Source organism: Stegodyphus dumicola, chromosome 2 (genome assembly GCF_044657685.1).
Source record: "Stegodyphus dumicola isolate Sdum_Otavi_A_Nest chromosome 2, ASM4465768v1".
Taxonomy (NCBI): domain Eukaryota; kingdom Metazoa; phylum Arthropoda; class Arachnida; order Araneae; family Eresidae; genus Stegodyphus; species Stegodyphus dumicola.
The window spans coordinates 37,569,616-37,589,592 of NC_140769.1; the positions used below are offsets into that span (position 1 = coordinate 37,569,616).

At 33.6% G+C, this 19,977-nt stretch overlaps 1 protein-coding gene across 1 annotated transcript; it reads left to right on the forward strand.

Annotated features, from left to right (window-relative positions):
• Nucleotides 1-2,057: 2,057 nt before the first annotated feature.
• Nucleotides 2,058-19,251, forward strand: LOC118195361 (uncharacterized). The gene is made up of 5 exons (XM_035366664.2): nt 2,058-2,212; nt 2,306-2,435; nt 8,787-8,929; nt 12,266-12,374; nt 18,233-19,251. Exons 1-5 carry the CDS (start codon nt 2,182-2,184, stop codon nt 18,900-18,902), a joined length of 1,083 nt encoding a protein of 360 aa, XP_035222555.2. The 5' UTR covers nt 2,058-2,181; the 3' UTR covers nt 18,903-19,251.
• Nucleotides 19,252-19,977: the final 726 nt, after the last annotated feature.

A 19,977-nucleotide genomic window follows, 5' to 3' on the forward strand; every position in this document is an offset into this window, starting at 1 on the left:
TACAGATTCTTAATTTCCTTGCAGCACAGCATGGATTAGTGTTTGCAGAACAAAGTAGCATAATTCATTACTTCCGAACAAAGTCCGAAAACAAACTTCAATTTCTTAGTGAGGCGGAGTTAGGAAAATAAAATAGAATCTCTGTTAACAGGGTCTTTCTCTATCAGCTGAGGTCTAGCCGGCAATCAGTTTAAGGCAGGGATGGCCAACCCGCGGCACCCACGCTACAGTGTGGCACGACGAAGTTTTAACAGTGGCACGCAACAACTTCCTTATATATCAGTATAGTGTATAATGTATCATGTATGCATAATTTACCTGTCATAAGTTCTGGTGCAAGACATACGAACCAATGTAACATGATGCTGCCCTTGGATCGCATATAAATCTTAATATAATTTTCTATATCTAAAACATTCCCATGCACGTAATCAAAAATAATATAATGTAATACGTATATTTTCATTGTATGGGTCTTTGTATATGTAAGATTATGTACTATTTGTAATATGCCATTATATGTAATGTAGTACCTCAAATGTAAATGCTGCATGAACCAAAGTATTATTGTATGGCAATGCACTATCTGCCAAGGTCCTTGTATGGCACTGTATTTTAAATCGGTGACTGGTGTCAGGAGTCCATGTGGCCTCTCACCTTTCCCCATACCATTTTGGGGTGCTCTAGACAAGGGGGACGCGGCGCTATACCAATTAACCGCTATGGTAGAGTTGTGGTGCTCGCGTCCTCCGTCACTTGTCACTTGTATCATTTCCTTACACATATAAACACATTAGAATAAATAAAATAATTCAATCTACCTGCAAGACATTAGATGTTACCCAACTAAAATCCAAATCGAAATTATTGACCTACAGCAGCATACTGTACTGACAAGAAGATATAAAGAACTTATTTCATCTGCAAGTGATCCAAATTATATTGAATTTTGGAAATTTAAACCAAGAAGCAATTGTACAAATTTACACGATTTGTCTGTCAGCTATTGTTGTAGGTTTGGATCAACATATGTATATGAACAAATGTTTTGTATAATGAACAAAATATTAAACAGAAAATCAAAATATTTTGATAAAATCAAATTATTAAATTTTAGAAATTTATACCGAGATGCAATTTGCCAAATTTACTCGATTTGGCTGTCAGATATTGTTGTAGATTTGTATCAACATATGTGTGTGAACAAATGTTTTGCATAATGAACATAATAAAATCAAAATATCGTTCAAGGTTAACTGGTATGCACCTAAAACACCTAATTTTGTTTGCATTTTCAAGAACTAATCCTAATACAAATAGATGACTAGGAAAAAAAACAACTAAATTTTTGAAACCTACATTATTTAAATACTGACTGTTTAATATTTATTTAGAATTAAGTATTTCAAATTATTCATTTAATTTTATACATGACTTAATTGACTGAACCTTTAAAAAGGTTTATTAATAAAGCCGTAATGTGTACTTTTTTTAGTTATTATATTATTTTTTAAATGTAATATTATTTTTTAATTTATAAAAAATGTGCTTTTTGCATAAAAATCCCATAATCTAGTTATAGATAACATTTTTTCACCTTTTTATGTTTTTTTAGTATGTTCGAAAAGTTGGAAGTGGTAATAATAACTTTTTTTTTTCAGATTGTGTCACTCTTCATAAAAAGGTTGGCAACCCATGGTTTAAGGAAATCATCGGGATAACGTAGCAATACAACTTTTTATAGCGTTCGCGAATATTCATATCATAATTCATCTTTTGGCCTTTATCCGGACCCATAAAAGCCAGTTTAATCGGTAGTTTACTACATAATAATGATCATTACTTCATTTCTGCAATTCATATAGAATATCTGATTCCGCATAATTACATAGAATTTCTAACTGTACGCATTTTTCTAATAATATTAGCGTTATTACAGTAATCATAAGCAATAAATACGCATCTCCATAGGCGAGGAAACTGAGATCTTTTGCTAAAAAACAAAATGGAAGCTTTTTATGTGCATAATAAATAGAATAATGCTATTGGGTTCGCAATCTGCCGCGTGGGGTGTACAAATATATATTAAGAAGAAAACGTCGTCACTTGAAAACAGTTACTTATTTATATAATCTGGAATGCTTTGTTTTCTTCCTAGTTTCTGAAGTTTTCGCTGTCAGTATGTGGTTATTAGGTCTCATTTCTCTGTGTAGTGAGTTCCCATTTTGTTACTTAATTTATATTTTGGATAACGTTCTTTTTCCCATCTTTAAATATTTGCCATATGTTTCTTTTGCGATTGCAGGTTTCGTTTCCTTGATCAGCGGAGAGAACTGTCTTCAAAAAATCCTAAAATGTTCCTCTTTACGAAATACAACTATTAACAGTTACGAAGGCTTATTAGAGACGGAGGAAGCTCTTGCGGGTCTATGCCGGTAAAAAGTTACTAAATTTTACATGAAATAATAATTTTGTTTAAAATAATCATACATTGGTAGTTTCATTAAAAGTAAATTTACTAAAATTTTAAATATGAAATTTATGTAAAGCATTTAGAAGTAATTTTATTACAATAGTTAAAAACATTTATTGCATTATCTAGATGTTTAACATAGCGAGTGAGTTTTAAGCACGTTTACAATTTTAGAAGGGGAAAAAATTGTGTTTTTCTTCGGTATTTAAATATATTGATAGTGTAATACTTGGAATTTGGGCACTGTTCTGTTATTGGGACCGGATTCAGAAATTTATGAATATATGCACGAATATACGCACACATATATTCGTACTTTCATATATACATACAATTCTGAGTTTCGTCCTGATAATAGAACAGTACCCAAATTTGGAATGATGAATTCTTTTTTTATTAAAGGGAAGGAATATGTAAAGTTTTAAAATTGATTACTTAAGTAACTAGATATTGCTGTGAGTAATTTTAGACTTCATTGCTCTTACTGAAGTTTCTCGAAGCAGCTATTCTTGCAGTAAGGAGGAAAAAGACTGACATATAAACGCACTTTAAAGTAGCTTCTGTAATTTACTAAATAAAACTCGTAAACTTGAAGAACCTTAAGTTTAGGGATCATTTGAAGTCAGTCGGGTGTAATTTAAAATTTTACTTCAATAAATTCTTCGTGGTTTATTTAGAGTAGAATAAAACTTGTTTAGTTTGTTGATTTCGTTTTACGCTTTTTACTTTAAAGATTAGGGTACTTTATATTCATTTAACGATTTGAATGCTAGAATTAATGATCGGAATTTTGAAGAATTTGAACTTGTTCTTCATAACATACGGAATTTATCGTAAAAATACTCTTCGAAATACATCAAGAAGTGAAATTTCTTCAGCCCTCGCATAGTATTTTATTTTGAATTATATTTGGGTAAAATACTTCAAAGGAGAGCTGAACGGAAGTACATTTAATCAATTTTGTGATCACTTTTCCTTATGTTAATGGCTTAATATAATTCATATAATGGAAATTCATAATTTTAGGTTGCATATTTGATCAAGAATATTAAAATAAAACTTATATTAAAACTGTAAATTAAGTTAATGAATTTTATTGTACACATTTTATTCTGTATAATGCAGTGAAATAAGATTCGTTAGCTGCGAATGTAGTAAAAATACTCTAATTTGGCACAAAATTACAATCATTTTAACATTTATTTAATTTAAAAATAGATCTCATCACTAAAAATCCATAGGCTGCTTAGTAATCAAGGACTAATCTTTTCACCATTCAATCTGTGAATGTTAGCAACTGCACAATGGTAAAAAATTAACAGAATCTGTAAGTTATTTTAAAATTCATTTGGCAGACTGTTTTTGCTCGATCTGATTTAGCGATCAAAATTCTACAAGGGTCCATTTGTATGGTTGAGTGGCAAGAGCAATAAACGCGGGTATTTCACATTCGTATGCTACCTAGGTGTTTTCGAGGCTTTCCCCATACGGAAAGTGAATGCGAGTTAATTTCGTTTGAAAAGTCCTACACGAAAGCATTTTTTGCTTTGGCAGATAGTCGTTGCGTGGTTAGCCATACTCAAACTAAGTCGCGGCAATTAGTTTGACTATTAAGTAAACATTTACGAGAAACTCGAAGCTAAATTCAAAAATCTTTACGGAAGTTTGAAACTTCTTGTAATACTTTATTTCCATTTTTAAGTATGTACCCATGAAAGGATTTCAAGGAAATCGGGTGTATAAAACGGAATAAAAAAATTTTAACATTTTAATGGAATAGGAAAGTAAACTAAATTAAAACTAAACTAAATTAAATTAAAAATTACGCGAATTAAAAATCACTGCAAACCATAGCGCCTTCATATTTCGTATGTTAAAAAGAAATGAATTTTAAACTATAAAACTAAATTTACTGGATTTTCACTTCATCGCTTAAGAACATTTGAAGTTTAGAATGATTTATTGAAAGGTACAGATCCGGCTACTTGAAAATGATTGCAAAAATAAGCCTGAATACTTTAAATATTAATAACAATTCCGATATTTCATTTGGTTTTGACTTGCTTTCATGCATCTTGATCTTAAAATGTCCAGTTTCAAAAGTTACAGAAATCAAAATTTGAACAAGTGCTTCCTTTAACTACATTAAAACAGTTTCATCTACGGCCAGCATAAACTTCCATTCTCATTCGAAATTTGTTTCTTTTAACTAAAACGCGACCGGGTTACACTTATTTAAGCATCGAAATAGTTAGTGTTAATTCTTTAAAATCGTCTTATCATTATTATTGCTTACGAGACTCTTACTTTATTTAACGGTAGTAATTACCATCAAAATGTTTCGAAATTAAATGCTAGGTTAAGCAACGAACTATAAATTGTATTTGTCCAGCAGGACAGTTTTAACTAATATCGGATTAATCTTGAGGAGTTCATATACACTTATCGGTGAGTAAGACTTCCAATCCCGACAATTCTCAACTCTTACTCAAACCTCTGATATACTGACTCAGAAATTCTGATCGCCCACCAGCGGCCGAGCGATAAATTCTTAAAACACTGCAGAGTTTAGAATCTCGTCAACGAGTTGGCTGCATGGGCGTATTTCCCTCATGTGTAACATGTATGAGACAGTTTCGCATAGAAAGTACTCCATGAGGCCATTCTTCCCCTTAGATACTCGAGATTGTACTCGAGGCTTTGCCGTAATCCATAAACCAAACCGAAATTCTGGTGAATGATTCCTAACGTGTAAAAATACAGCCAACTACCTTAAGTGCTCCACGAAGGCATTCTTTATCATGCTAAATATCCTTTTCATGGTGTGGTTTATTGGTTATACTAAATAGTTTGCAATAATTTGCCATAAGCTTGCATAACTAACTGAAATGGTAATAAAGGCAGTGATGTTTAGCTAGCAAACTTAAGAAAACTTCAGGTATTCAAATAAAGGTGTCTAAAAGATTGCCTTCATGTAGACAATTTTGATTCAAACAACAGTACTTTTATAGACATTCCAGGAAAATTGTAAATAACTTTTAGGCAAATCTTATTCATAAAATTCTCATAATTCGCAGAGTATGTGCGCGTAACATTAACGGGCTGATCAGGGAAGTCATGAAACAATTCATCCCAAATTTTTTTCCCTTTGGAACTATTTTATACTGGCAAATGGTAGGTATGGGAATATTAAATGTGTAGGGACATTTTATACTCGCAAAGCATAAAAAATGCATACTTTTTCTTTTATGTTGCGCCAGTAAAAAATATTCCCACACATTTTAAAATTAAATAAAACTAAAATTTGATTAACAGTTGGCATTTTCGAAAAATTAATTTCATATAGCTCTCGGCAATAGACGAATTAATACCACGAACCCTAATAGCTTCGTTTAACGAACGGGCTGTGTACATAGGCACTCTCGAGGTTTTTCCCATCTAATATCAATAAGAGCCAGTTTTCCTTGAGAAGTCTTCCCCGAAGACTCCGTTGCACTCAGGCAGGCAGCCAGCCGTTGCGTGATTTGCCGAAATGAACCAAACCAATTACTTCTCGGAATTTAATAAATTTTAATCTAAATTCAATCTTGCCTTGTTAGGAAATGGTAGCTTCTAAATAGTAATTTTTTGAGTGTTGACAAATTTGATTATTTTACGAGTGTGAACGTATTTAGTAATATCGATTATTTCTTGACTGCTTATAAAATCATTTTACTTGCATGAACAGAACCAAATCTGATCAGTAGCAGCAAAATGTTTAATTGGGCTTTCATAATGAAATAGGAATCGAAATTTACCTTAGTTCACACTAGAACTTTCTGGCAGGCTATACAGTGGCTTTATAGCATCCCATTGCTTAAGGTTAAGAAAATTCAAGCTGTGGATATTGTAGATTTAGGTAAGAAACTGAATTCTGAACATATAATTTCTATACGTTAATTTAGCATAATAGTGAAAGTTTACTTCATTTTTAATTTACATTTACTTTTAATTTACTTCAGTAAAATACTTTCAGAGTTTGGATCTCATTTTAATGTGTAAAAATCTGTTTTAATTTTTCATAATAATTAAAAAGGCACATGAGGTATTTATCCACCGGGCTGTCGCTTTAGCTGAAAAGTTGCTCTTTTATTTTTGGAAATTGAAAAAATATTTTAAAATATAATGCATTCAGACTGAAGCAGCAGGCCAATTCAGATAGATTTTTCTGTTGGATAAACGTGTATATACTTGACCAACGCTTTGTTTCTGTATGTCGAATGTATGTTTTCGCAGTTAGTAGAGTTTTTAGCATAATCTAACGAAGATTTTGAAGTTTTCGTGAAAAACGCCGCTCACTAAATGTATAATTACTGCGGATGATTAAATTATTTTTTCAATTAAACTAAAAATAAAATTATATATGAGCTTTAAACTACAATAATTTTTCCTTTCAATGCAATGAAATTATCCGAATAGAGTAAAATGACTCAAAGTGTGTATTAACTATAGCGCCAAACTGCTTTTCCATTAGTGTTTTTAGGTTTTACATTTGCCGACTATCGTAGGACAACTTGTATGTCGTAAATATTCCCTAAATTAATATTAAAAATGTATTTGTGTAGTCTGAAGGTCTCTCGAACATCGGTTTTCTTTGTACATGTTTCTTGCACGAAATTATTTCGGATAAAACTAGCAGATAGCTTACTTACGTCTCAATGTTGCATTTTGCGGCTCATTTAGTATCTCTAGGTAGATAAACCTCGAAAGTTGTCTTAAACAAATAAACCAAACCATTAGTATCTCGTATTAAGGGAATTTTCCAGACCTTTAAACACCGATTTCAGACTCTTACCTAACCCACTAGTATCAGTGCGGGGTGGATTTGTACCCAGTTCCGATCAGGTGCACCAGTGGCCGAGAGGTTAATAACGTTGAGTATTGGTAGTTCCACTTAGTGTTAAAAAGCAGGCAAACGGAATTTGGTTCAATGGTTTGTTTGTATGGTTTTCCCTCTATTTCTAACGTCTACGAGGCAGTTTCTCACAGAAACTCCTCCACGAAGGCATCCTTCCTCTTAGAAAAATTACCCCTCGAGGTTTTGTCATATTCAGGTAACCTAAACCTAGCCAGTTCTTATCGAATGGCCTGCCATAAATTCCAATATTCTATCTTATTAAAATACCTTACAGTGTATAAAACCACATGAATCCTAACAGGTTTTCTACAACTGTAGAGATGGACGATGCTATTATGGAAGAAATGGCAAGAATGAAAGCCTATGTTTCGTAAAACCCTCGCACAGGATATGGTGACGCATTACTACGTGCCGAAATTGAGTTTCACATTTACCTCATGTATATTGAACATGATCTGTCGGCTAATATCCGTTGTCTGACTTCTGGATACAAGACCGGGATAGACTGGATGACGTTTAAGACTCCTGGGTGGTTATACAGTCTTTATTTTCACAAGAATTAAAAGCATGTAGATAAACTAAATTTGGTACTGATGTAGTATTTGACCTACCGCTTTTATTCGGATATTTCTTAGATGACGCCGACAAAATACTAATTTTAAACATGAGATTTTAATGTTTTTAAATTAATTCTTTTAAAATGTCTTCCAATTTTAGACTCTTTTTGAGTCTTTCAGTCACATACACCTGTCCCGTAGCATGGCCAAAAAATGATCGTCACTTTTATTAATGATCTCCACCGCGCTTTTGCGAGAGATAACGTGGAAGAATTGGATGTGTAGTACTGTGCATGTTGTATTAAATCTTTAAAATCTCCCAGAAAGATTCAGCTGCTTGAGGGGGGGAAATAAATTCAACAGTGTTAGTATTGTTTCAGTCTAGCAGATAATAGAAATAACGGTATTAAGATTTAAACTGCTAAAATTTAAATTGCGTCATCTAACTGAAAGCCAGTAGATCGCATTACTCATTAATTTTATTAAGAGGAAGAGTAGGGGATAACAAAGTCAACAAATCTGAAAATCAAATGCGATACCCATGTCTAAAATCTTTATTCTGATTCAGCATTAAAAAGGTTTTTATTGGTTCGCAATCTCATGACTAAAACATCAGTTTCCATGTGTAATAGGAATACGAGCCATTTTCCCTTTTGTCCTGAACTATGTCGTTCATTCTCTTAAGCAGTTCTTTAGAAATACTTTAAGCAACAAACTAGGTACTTAAGAATGAAAACAATGTCATATTTTCCTCGGATAAATTTCTATATATGATTCTGTAAATTTACGATGTTGGGAAAGTCTACTTTATTTAAAAACATTAATATTTTTTAATAACTCGCATTAAATTTCTTTTCAGTGCTTTAAGACCATACATAAACTGCGTTTCTAGAGCTGCAGTAACTTGCAATAAAGAACGACACTCCGTGATGCATATGGCCATGGTGGCTAAGCGACTATTTCTAGCAGAAATGTGTACATATGATTCGACCTGGTGGAAAAGTGAGTATTTTAGATTTGCTTCCAAAGTTGATATAAAGCGTTATTGTAAAGAATTTCAAGCTTATTAGTAGCAGACAGATTTGACGGTTGAACATTCCTAGTTCGACCTCAGTTTGAATACAGTTGTGAAAGAGTTGGCTGCAAGAGCGTTTTCAAGACATTGATTCCAAATCTTTGGAAAGTGTATAATATTTTAAAATAAGTTTTAATAAAATAAACACCAACAAAACTCTAGTTTTATTATTCCGTTTTGGGTGCTTCCTGCTTATTCGCACTCTTGTCATAAAGTTATGTAAAAATGTTCATGACGAAGCTAATGTCCTCTAAATAGTTGATAATCCAAAATATCGCAAAAAAGTATATATGTGGTAGAAGAGCAGAGGCGCATACGTAGCACGTTTGTTATCGGCGCTTTCACATAGCAAGGTTGTATAGATACCAAATTTATCATTGTTTCAAGTGAAAACATTGCTAACTACATGGGAAAATAGCCCGAAAAAGTATTTCTCTAAGATATTTTATTACAGAGGTTCCAAAGTTTCTTGTTTTCGGTTTTATAGATTGCTTTTGCATGGAATTCTTAATACCCCACCATTTTGAAAATAACTTATCGTTTCGAGCATTAGATCGGCGAAAAATTATTAGTCAAACAGTTCCTCAGTGCTCTTCAACGTACCTACGATTTTTCAGTAGGGATGCATCTAATCAAGGTAATCGGTATTGCCTTCAAACATCACATTAAATCAACGCTTTCTACTCTCGGTGGTGATTAACAGTACCGTTAATTTATAAATCGAATATGTATCCCAATAGAACTCTAATCCAGGAACTCTGATATTGCGATAAATAGGAATGAAAACTTTCGCGCTCCTCCCTGTGTGCAGGTCCCGCCAGCAGCTGAATATTGACAGTTTGAGCTCATTTGTGTTCTAGGCGAGCGGGCTGGCTGCATGTTTGGTTTTCACTGTTTTTCACTTGTGTAAGTGAACAGGAGCTACTTTCCTTAAAGTCCTCTACGAAGGTATACCTCCTCATAGGCAAATGGTCTTTGTGGCTTTGGTCATATTCAAATAACCTAGCTTTCCTTTGTGCCCACTCAGGGCATCGCTAGTACACGTTTGGTTAACACCAGTTGAATGCTGATAGTTCGAACTGATACAGGTGAAGAAGCTAGCTGCATGGCTAGTTTTATCGTCATGTAACGTTAATATATGCCAATTTCCCTTAAAGAAACAGTTTCTAAGAAATTTCTATCCTTAAGTTCCCCGCCTTCATAGTGCCTTCCCGTTTCTAAGACCTCGTGTGCTTTCACGTAACCGTAATCTAACTTAGCTTCCCACACGATTGCAACCATTAGTATGGCATAAGGAAAAGCGGCATTCATTAAAAAAACTATACAATGTGAATGATTTAGCTATTTGCAGCACTAGACGCGCCATAGTACACGCTGATTCTTCTCTGTAACCGAATGGAAACAATGGTCGCCTTGCTTACAATTCTGGTATTGCAGATAAAGTATTTGCGGCTTGTGCTGTTCCAATACCCAGGGTACATGAGATCTGTTATTGATAATGGAGTACTACCGAAATACTCAACGTTGCTGTACATTTCTTTAACCCCACTGATTATGAAGTCTCGCAACAACCGGTAGATCTTAGTAACACGAGCAGCAATTTTGGGATGCGGTATCGTCTTCGGGCAGGCTACACTCCTTTCGCTATCGAATTTCACTGAGCCGAGTAACGGAGTAGGTATATATATACATATTTATATACTTTTGGTGCATCCGATTGCAACCAAAAGGAGGAGATGCATAACTGCATGCTATAGCAGTCCTATATACAAAATTTCAACCTTCTGAGACTACTCGTTTTTGAGTTATGCGAGATACGTTCGTACAGACGCCACGAAAACATTTCTTCTGAATATATTTTAAATCAGTTTTATAATTCGTTTGGGGAAAAGTTTCCTTTATTCTGTCCTTACGTACAGATATCGCGCAAAAACATCGTTAAATTGCATTCGATAGCTGTCAAAATGGATATTTTGGTTGAGATATGGTAATCAGAATTTTTTGTGACTACAATACTTCTTCCGTACAAGAAAGTAAAAAGTAATTTAAAAAAAGGCGAAAACTTAATTTTACCATAGTTTATTCTTTAACAATTCTATCGGTTTGGAGGACTTATCAGACGCAGGTTTCTCTTCAGAGCCAAGATTTTTATTTAAAAAATCTTTTGCTTCCGAATGACTGACGGATATACGATTCCCCATAACATATATTTGTTCAAAATTTACTGCTTTTTTTCCCTTGTTCTAAAATTATCATAAATAATTATACTAGAAATTTAATTGCTTTAAGTATTGTGCTTCTTGGGGTGTTTCAGTCTAAAGTTAGCAACATTAATGTGAATTTCCAATTTTCGTTGCCAGTGTAGAGTGACTATTTTTCACCCTAGGCAAGTGAGGCACTACCTGATTCTTACCAAGGCTATTCGTTGTACGAATGCTTCACTGAGGCACGTGTCGGGCGAATCTTTTATCCTATTCTGTAGGCTCGTATTTAATTACTAAACTGATAACAATTTAATTGCATTATTTTAACTTAATTGTTGTAATTTAAAGTTTGAAATCGGAATTTAGATTCTTCCCTTATCTGTTTTGCCGTGAGAAGGATAACTTGAATTGTACAAGCTCATATTTTACACAATATAACTAGAACGATAAAAACAAAATATATACGAAAGTGAAATGTATTAGTTTAATTTAATTATACTTCATGAGATTCATAAAATTGGCATATGTGTTTTTAATTTGAAGAGGCCTTTATTAAACTTCTGCTACGTCTCAAATTTTTAGTTACTGGGCATTTCCATATTTCCTCCATGTGTTGCATAAATACTAATTTTCCTTTGTAAAGTACTCTAAAACGTTCTTTCGCTCGAGCAGACAATACAATACGTTTCTTGTAAATAAATATTCAAGATAAACAATTGGGTTGCTAGTTAACAGCAGCAGCTATTAATACAGCACATATTGCGTAATTGTAAATATTGCACTCAAAAATAGGAAATTCAAGGCATTGTTTGGATGTAAATGTCTCGAATATCTGGATACTGTCAGTAAATTCCGAAGTTGGAATTTTTTAATCAAATACTTGAAGAAACATCGGACATTACCATAAATGTGATTGAAATGGCTATTTTGGGCAATGACCTTGCGTGTTTTTTGATAAGTTTATTTTTCACCTTTTTGATCTGTAACTTTATATTACACATTACATTTAGTATAGATAAGTATGGTTTTCATCAATTTTGTGAACTTAATATTTTTCAGAGTATTTGGAAAGCTCTCGGTGTATCAATCAAGTACAATTTAGCCACTGCACTTCTTCAGTTCCCATCCTCTATCAAGTAGACGCAACAAGCCTACAAAGTAGATGTAGGTAAGTAGTTTACATCCTAAAGGCATGCAGCCTTCATATTTTAGCTTTATACAAATGATTCTGAGCAGTACTACAATAATTGTAATAAATGATCAATTTAAAAAATTAGCTTCCATAAAGCTCTTGAAAATTCATCTAAAGTTTCGGTAATATTAATTTTACTATTATGGTGAATCTAAAGATTTTTTACGAGAATCTGTTTCGAAAATTTAGTGAAGGGATAAAATTGGAATGAATTTGTCAGTCTCGAAAATCGAAGCTGTTTCTCCAGGCATGGAGTGGGTAAGATTGTTGCACACGTAAGTCTCTCCAGACTTAAAAATAACTTACTGGCTGCAAGGGTGTATTCATTATTTTCCAAAGGATAAGATGAATTCGAGCCAATTTTCTTTGCTAAATAATCTCTTTAAGCATATAGCCCATGTGCTTTGCCATAATTCAAGGAACAGGCATGATTTGTTTTAGTTTCGCGTAGTCCGTTTAACGTTGGGGTTAGCCGATCAGTGTGATTCTTTTTTCTGGGAGTTGAAAAAACTGTTTCGTCCCTATTTTATCTCAGTGCTGCTGTTTCATGTTCAGATATTACTTCGAAATTATGATAAGTATTCGTATTTTGGGTGCGTCGAAAAATTCAAAGCTAATGACCAATTGGAAGATACTGCATAGATAGTATTCTCCTACAGTTTTTGAATTTTTCATTCATTAATGTGTTCTTAGTTTCATGAATAACGGATTAAAGACAACTTGCACTTTAGTTTCGGATGTTAAAGTGAAAATTCATGTTCCCCATATAAGTAAAAGTAAATCTCTGAATGGAGGTACACTTGAAACTTTTCAGCTGTTACTAAGGTTAAGGCCATAATCCAGTCTCGCCGTTGGGATATTTCCTTTGCCGTTGGGATATTTTTCTTTACATGACTATTATATCTTGCCGTATTATACTCTAATTAAATTTTAGTTTAATAATTTTGTTTATCTTTTGTATATGTAATAAAGCTTGCTTATATATTTACAAATATGAGATGTAAAGAAATTACACATAGTTAGTTAGAAAATTATGTGAGTATCGAATAGAACTCCGGCTAAACCTCTGATGTAACAGAAGGTATTTTATCTATTTCAAAATTATGCAGGTACAATATTACATGATCCGTCATTGTTTCAAATTTTAATCGGCTAGTTTCCCTTTCAAATAAATTGCTTTCCTAGGAAAAAATTCATTCTAGGTAATATTTAGTAATTAGAAGATACGTTTAATTGCAAAAGTTTTTTCTTAAAATTTACGGTAGCCGAAGGTATACAATAGGTAAACAAAATTCTTAAAGGAAAGAAACTTTATTATATCTTGTCATATATTTAGGCATATAACGAAAAATTATCTCTTAAATATACGATAGATAAACAGAATTATTAAACTAAATCAATATAATACGGCAACATATAATATGCATGTAAAGAATAATATGCATTCACGGCGAAACGGCCACTGTGAATAGACATCTGTAATCCCTTCATTGTACTTAACTTGAACTCGTAATAATTAGATGTATATATTTCTTTTTATTAAGAAATCGGCGTGAAAATTGGATTAGTTTCATTAATTAATGTCGGGTAGCAAGAACTCTACACATGTAAAAACATCCATGCCTTTTCAAAGATTTGAATTTTGGCCCAAGCCTTGTAGCAGCTAGCTTTCCTGTCATGTTAACAGGGCAGAAAGTTCAACTTCAAAATATCACCTTTCAAAATGGGGAAGTGGTCATTTAGAAATCCAAATAAAATGCAAGCTTATAACTTCAAAGTGTTCTATATTTGCCAGTCTTCTACCCAGGCAAAATTATAGTATTTGTTAATTTTTCTCAGATAGGTGCATTAAACAAAACCCGCCTTATGTTCTTTTAAGTTATAACAATTAAACATCCACAAGGAACAATGAAATACCTGGAATATTGAAAATACAATAAATAAAAAATTTGTCTAGTTTCCGCTTTTGTATTTTGTAAAATTAATACTGAACAGTAAGCATGCGTTCCATCAGTTATATTGCATATTAATTTACAGGCACCGGAAATCTGGTAGAATTACGTTGCAAATGCAAACTTAATATAATTAAAGTATTTGTGCACTTACGATTAATTGTAAAAATATTCCGATGATTGAAATATATACTCCTGTTGGCCTACGCTAAAAACCTGTTGAAAGTATGCCAGAAAAGTACTTAACTGTGCGAGAAAACGGACATTGCTGAGGCTTTCCTTTCTCCGTAAATATAGCGGATACAATCCTAGTTTAATTCGTACAAAATGACTAATCATTTTCGCTCATGCTTACCGCCTGCTGCCCCTTTGTCAACAGTACTCTAACTTTAATGCAAGATAATAAGTAATGAAAATGATATGCGATCGTAATAAAATTATTTGCTTAACTGGTTTGTTAAGTAGGTATTATGAAGCGTAATAAGCCTGGGACAATGCATTATTATTCTGCATTTTAAATGCTATCTCCCCATAATAAAATGAAATATGAGTAAAACTTTAACTGTTCAACATATAATTAAAGTACTAGATGCCTAATCTGTTGAAATGAGATCGTCGTAATTTGCCACTCTACAATGAAATCAGTCATGTACGATTACTCAAGTATATAAATAGACTGAAATCATTGCTGAAGGATTACATAAATGTTTCGGAAGCTTTGTTTTTAACACGTTCGCTGCCAAGTCTGAAATCTTTCATTCCATTCACATGAGTTAAGGTCTTATCTGTATTTTTATGCCTTTAAATTTTTGTTTTAGCTATATAACCTTGGGTATACGATTACATTTAGCAGTAAATATAGTAGCAGGAGTGTACTCGAAGGTGCCATGTAAAATAGTATTGCTCTCGGTGCCAGCTATTGCAACTCGGACCTAAATAAGCAATACTCATCCGTTCTGTGCATTCATGCGAAACTCCTGTGCAAATACGTTATTTTCCATTAGTCTTAAACGAGTCTCTCGTCAAGAACTTGAAAACGCCGTTTGATATTTCCCAAGCAAATACCCTCCACAAACAAATAGAAAAAAAAATAAATACTTAGAAATCCGATCCAAACAAGTGGAGCGGATTTTTAAACATTTCTTAAGAGTTTGGGGGCCCACCAGCGGCCGAGCGGTAAAGTCGCTGAACACTGGTAGTTCGGTCCGAGGTTCGAATCCCGTGAACGGGCTGGCTGCATGGGTGTTTTCGTGGTTTTTCCCATGTGTAACGTGTATACGAGCCAGTTTCCCTTAGAAAGTCCTCCACGAAAGGCATCCCTCCCCTTAGGCAGATAGCCCTAGTGTGCTTTGCCGTAATTAAATACACCACCACACCACTTAAGAGTTTGGTTACCATATGTTTTGAGAAATAAGTGATCCATTTCAGTTGGCCAAGTGTATTTAGTCTTTTTGTGCTGCCTCATAAGTTAGTTTTCAAAATACTGGCTTTTACTATAAATTGTAATCGGTTTTCCTCAAATTTGTCCAGTCTTAACTGTTGTAACTCCACGCATGCAGTTTTTTAACATTATTTTTAATATTCGCTTCAGCCATTGACGCAGATAGTCTTGTAAGGTTTTGCACCAGAAATTGCAATATAAATAAAACATTTTCTGTACGCCAAATACCTAAACACTGCACGCATTTGCTACAATTGTTCTTTAAGTAAGAAAATCAGTAACGAGCTCTTGTACCTGGCAAGTTCAGTTTGCCAGATGCGAACAATCTTGTAAATGGTAGCGATCCTGTTAAAATTCAATCAGTGTGATTTGGAAAAATATTATCACTATTGGAAGCATATACATTTGGGTTAAAATAGCCTAAAACAAATGCTATTGATTGAACTGAAACATGCCACCTTCAATTCTTGCTTGTGGAGGACTGGCAATGTTTTGAGCAAAAGTCTCATTCTGGATTTGCCAACTATGTTATTATGGTCTTAAACAAATTTTGAGGTATAATTCATGAAGTAGCACTCAGCACGTGCAGTTTACTTCAGGAAAATGTTAAATTGCTGATACTAACTGAAAGTGATCACAGTAATGCAAGATCATTAACTTAGTCTTCCATATTGCTCATCTGGAAATCGACGCACTTTTGAAACGCAAATGGTACTAGCGCTGGTTATTCAAGTTAATTTAGTAAAACTTACCAAATTTACTAATTCAGAAGTCAAACAACAAAAATCAGCGTTAATTTACAAAATTTTCACAGGACTAGTTTCGATGGTTTTACCGAACCGTCATCTTCAGCTGCAAAACCGCAAATGATTTGCGGTTTTGCAGCTGAATGAAATCGATTAGCCTGCATGTTCCCCAGATATGAACCTAATCAAACATATTTGAGACATTCTAGGGAAAAGGATTGCTAGTTGCTTATCACCCCCAGAAACAGTTTGGCAGGTTGAAAGCTGTCTTCTACAGGAGAGGGAGAGAATGCTCCAGCTCTTCATTGATAATCTTTCCGTTCCTCGTAGGTGTTTGACATTGCTTTCAGTCAGGGGAAACCATACCTTTTATTGAAACTGATTTGTATCCAAAAAGTAACTTTTTTTGTATACTATGCTTAAATTGTACATTTTTTTATTTACTGATTCTTTTTTTTACTTTTGTCATACTATACAACACCTATACATCGTACATCAGCCACCAAAACATTTCTTCATCTGCAGTTTATATTCAAAATCATAACATCCTTAGCGAACTTAAATTCGCGAACCCAAGACCATTTAGGGTCACAAGAGTTCTCTTTGAGGGGCAGAAAAATGCAATTAACGTTTTCAGCAAAATTCTTGTTTTATTTACTATATCAGGTGTCACAATCAAATTATTTGTGACAATTGCACATAATTTGTTGAAGACTCGTGGGAAAAATCTTCTGGTGGTTAACGTCAGTGACCACCGCCCAGAGAACAAATCGGTCTATGGTACTCATGGAAACAGTTTTTCTTTTTCAAGCAGAGTGCAACTTTGCATGTGCTGCATTCCCACACTGTTCTTACAGGCTTTTTCTTGGTGCTGCAGAGTGCACATCGTCGTAATGTTGTCTTCGATGGCTGATGCTTATTTTCTTGAAGATTAACTGCTGCATCAACTACTGGCTTATGTTTCTTGATTGCCATTTAGTGAGCTACAAGGGAACTTCAGAAACAATCAGTTTTGAAAACTACTCACACGAGTGAGCAAGACGTTCAATAAAAAAGGTGGTTAATGTAGATAACCGCCGCCCTTCAAAGAGTTAAGAAACGCCGAACTATAGAATTTTAAGCAGATATTTGTACTCAAGTTTCCAGCAATATAAAAATTAGGGAATTATTGTATCATACGTAATATAGTGAATTTTTATGTACATGATTTACTTTTGTCGCTAGTTAAGTATTAAGGGCCTGAATATTGGTAGTTAAGTCCGAGATTTGAGTTCCGCAAACGGGATGGGTGCATGGATGTTTTCGTGGTTTTTTCATGTTTAACATGCATTCAAGCCAGTTTCGCTCAGCGAGTCCTCCACGAAGGTATCCATCCCCTTAGGTATATAGCCCTGGAGGCTTTGCCATAAACACATGAATCAGAAATCGCAGTGTTAAACGTTTGCTTATGTATCTGGAAATTTATTTCTTGCGGTTTGTAATAATTTTGATTGTTCTGCACATTAAAATAAAATGCTGACTTTTTGTTAAACCATGTACTTCGTACTTTTGCCAGTATGTTTAATCCTCGAAACATTTTCTCTTATAATTTCACTCAATTCAAGCTCGTCTGTTAACTATGTTGATTAATGTACAACATAAAGTATTAACTTTCTTCAGATGTATTGAATTTTTCTTGCATTTTTTCTTTTTAAGAGACCGTGAAGACAATATGAGATGCTTTTCTACAGCTATCTTAATGCGTTGTGGTACTGAAGCAGCAACATTATTCCTGAGACTCGTGGTTTTAACTACAGATGATGATTTCTTGTGTTCACCTATTAGCAATGGAGCTGTGAAAAACTATTACGAAGGACATGGAACAACTTCCCCATATATTGCACAAGAAAGAACAGGTTTAGTTGCAGAAGATGAATTCCAAGCAAATATTAAGTATGATGCTGAAACTCCGAAAGTTTCACTAGTGAAACCTTTAATACTGACTGCTGAAGAACCTTGTGATACGGCATCGAATGGGCTTCCAATTAGTTGTGCTAATGAATATTATTTTGACTATGAAAATGATGCTGAGAACTCGGACTATGAATTGGTGGAAGGTTCTGCATCTGGTGATGTCGACGAAGACGTAACAATTCCAGAGATGACAGCCAATTTATCCCATGACGTCTTTGTTACAGCAATGCCCGTTGTTGAAAATATGATAAATCCGCAGTTGAACATCAAAGCTTGTAAACATTCAGATGGAACTTTGCGCATACATTGGGAACAGCCTTTCGTAGCACCATTTGAAAGCATGAGATGCCATAAGACAAGTGACCATGAGAAAATGTTTGGAAAATCATTTAAATGTGTTGTGGTTCTTTAAATCCGCATATCAAGTCTATGTAATCTGATTCAACTGCAAAAATAGTCTATAGACTATCTCATTTGTGTCTCAGTCCGAAGAGGAGAAAAATTAGCGAACACAAAATATTGCTTCAAATCGAGTTACTCTTGGAAAAAGTTGTGTCCTTTTTCTAAATGACAAAAGTGCTCTGTGTAGAAAGTTCTACTCCAAAATTAAAAATCTAAAAAATGCTAAATGAAGAAATATTTGAACTGTTGCTTAAATTCCTAATGTCCGATATTTAATACCAAGTTTATTCTTAGTAAGATGTTAGTTTAAATTTGTTTTTAATAAGCTATTGGTGCATTCAATAAAGTCTTAAAACATTCTTTGGTTTTTAAGCTATCAGTTCACATTAAGAGTACATTTGAACTGTGGAAATAAGATATCAAAAACTTCTGAACTCTGTAGGCTAACAGTTGAAGTAGACTGAAATTCCTAACTTCAATAACTTTGTAATATTTGTATAAAATGCAAGACTTGTGTAACTTCCCCGACATTCAAAATTAAGTTGTAGGAAATCAAAGAAATTTGATTATTGGAAGATTTTTAGAGAAACTAAAAATTCAGATGAAATATTAGTAGGTTCAGTTCTCGTATCAATATCATAACCACACGGAACAATTTTAAATAAAACGAAACTATTAAGAAGCCGATTGATTTAATAATTTAGTTTTAATTTTAAGGTTTAAATAACTTTCCTGCTTTCAACCCTCTGTAGACTAGTGCAGCTTTACTCTCAAATCGAAATTATGTTGATGTATTAAAACTTCTACTGTAAGCTGGAGCATAAATGTTGAATCTTCAATAACCTACATACCCAACTAACAAAATAAAGTAGGTTTTTTTACATTGCAACTACAAGATAAATTAACCATTTTATGTTAATATGTTTTTGAGAAAAAAAAACCTGCATTACAACTCCTTGTTTTGTATACAAACTTTTGCGTTTAGAGTCGCTATATCGCGTAATTTATCTTTGACATTCATATCACAATGAACTACAGAAGCCTCGATTAAGTATAAATTTTAATGATTGGCGATATACCATGGA